General features: G+C 69.2%; 1 protein-coding gene across 1 annotated transcript in view; it reads left to right on the top strand.

The window, feature by feature from the left end:
- The window catches only part of PKD1 (polycystin 1, transient receptor potential channel interacting), a 42931-nt gene that overhangs the window by 13250 nt on the left and 27672 nt on the right, over positions 1-2009 (top strand). The window contains 5 exon segments of the mRNA XM_027771007.1: positions 1-272; positions 275-494; positions 569-728; positions 935-1087; positions 1759-1903. The exon segment at positions 1-272 is cut by the window's left edge and continues 158 nt beyond it. Coding sequence (XP_027626808.1) covers positions 1-272; positions 275-494; positions 569-728; positions 935-1087; positions 1759-1903 — 950 coding nt within the window.

Here is a 2009-nt window from a genome sequence, read left to right as displayed (position 1 = left end):
CGGGGGCGGGGCCTCAGCTGGCCACCCCTCCCCACAGCGCTGGGCCGCCCGTACCTTCAGCAACGAGACGCTGGTTCTGGACCACACGACCACGTCCACGGGCAGCTCGGGCATGCGGCTGGCGGTGCGGCGCGGAGTTCTGCGGGACGGCGAGGGCTACACATTCACGCTCACCGTGCTGGGCCGCTCGGGCGAGGAGGAGGGCTGTGCCTCCATCCGCCTTTCCCCCAACCGCCCGCCCCTTGGGGGCGCGGCCGCAGTGACGCTGTGGGGTCTGCAGGCTGGAGAGACGCCGAGGATGCTGGCGCCCCGTTGGTGTACGCCCTGCTGCTGCAGCGCTGTCGCCAGGGCCGCTGCGAGGAGTTCTGCATCTACAAGGGCAGCCTCCCCAGCTATGGGGCCGTGCTGCCGCCTGGCTTCAGGCCGGACTTCCAGGTATACCTGGCAGTGGTGGTGCAGGACCAGCTGGGCGCCGACGTGGTGGCCCTCAACAGGTGAGCTGGGCCCGGGAGGCCAGGCGTGGTGCCCACTGGCTGCTGTGGCTCACAGCTGCTGCCTCTGCCTCCAGGTCTCTGGTCATTGCCCTGCCCGAGCCCAGCGGGGGCGCCCGGAGCCTCGCAGCCTGGCTGCACAACCTGACGGCCAGCGTGCTGCCTGGTTTGCTGCGGCAGGCCGACCCCCAGCACGTTATCGAGTGCTCGCTGGCGCTTATCGCTGTGCTCAACGAGGTCAGGGCGGCTGCTGGGCCCCTGCGTGGGTGCACGAGGTGGGGTGAGCCCACGCGGAGCCTGCTCCCAACACACCGGATACCCTGACCCCTGTGTGGGAGGGTGCCCCGGGCGGGGCCTTGCTCACTGCCTATGTGACGCAGATGGTGTCACGGGTGGGGCTGCCCATCCTGCCCTGCCAACAGCTGCCCTGTGCCCACCCCTAGCATGAGCAGGCCCTGAGTGTGGCAGCAGAGCCCGACCTCGAGTGGCAGCTGCGAGCCCAGGTGCGTAAGAACGTCACAGAGACCCTGGTGGCGCTGCAGGTTCACACCGTGGATGACATCAGGCAGATTGCTGCGGCGTTGGCTCAGTGCATGGTGAGACCGACCGCCGGGCCAGGTGCACCCCGGGGTGGGTGCCCACACCGGGACCCCATGGCCAGCCTGCCTGCCTGCCCTGTGCTGCCGTAGCCACCACCTTAGAGCAACCTTGCGGGGCGTCCTGGGGCCTACAAGGCAGTGGGTGTGGGCAGGGCTGGCACAAGGACACCATCTGTGCCCACCCTCTGGCCCATGGCCACGTTCAACCTCCCCGGCCTGAGTCCACCCTGGGAGGCACCGCTGCCTCAGTCCAGCCTTGTGGACCAGGTGGGGCTGCACATCTGGCAGGGTGCCGTGCCCAGAGTGGCGGAGGGGCGGCAATAGCACGGGCCACATCCTGAGGGTCAGAAGGGGGCCAAGCCCCTCTGGGCAGAGCCCACCCTGTGGCCATGTCGCTCCCCTGGCCCGGTCTGGACTCCATCCAGGGCCTCGGCTCCCACCTCACTCTTAGCTGTGTGACAAAGCAGGGGGTGCTGTGGGGTTGCATTCCAAGGGCCGAGGAGAAGTGAGGTGTCCCCGAGGGTGCGTAGGGTCCCAGGAGGGGACAGCACGTCGCCCAGCTGCAGCAGAGCGTGGCGTCCTGGCCCAAGTCGGGAGGGTGGCCGCACACCTGGCCCTGACCAGGCAGTGCATGGCAGAGTGGGCGGACACGGAGCACGGCCCTGCAGGTGGCCAGCAGGGAGCTGGTGTGCCGCTCGTGCCTCAAGACGACGCTGCACAGGCTGGAGGGCATGATGCACATCCTGCAGGCGGAGACCACCGAGGGCACCATCACGCCCACCGCCATTGCCGACAGCATCCTCAACATCACGGGTCCGGTCGTCCCCCCACCCCTCACCCCGTCCCTGCTCTCACCTGCCCTCCGCTGTCTGGTCGTCCCCCCACCGCTCACCCCGTCCCTGCTCTCACCTCCCCTCCG

Source organism: Tupaia chinensis, unplaced genomic scaffold (genome assembly GCF_000334495.1).
Source record: "Tupaia chinensis unplaced genomic scaffold, TupChi_1.0 Scaffold000178_1, whole genome shotgun sequence".
NCBI lineage: Eukaryota > Metazoa > Chordata > Mammalia > Scandentia > Tupaiidae > Tupaia > Tupaia belangeri.
This window is presented reverse-complemented; position numbering and strand designations above follow the sequence as displayed.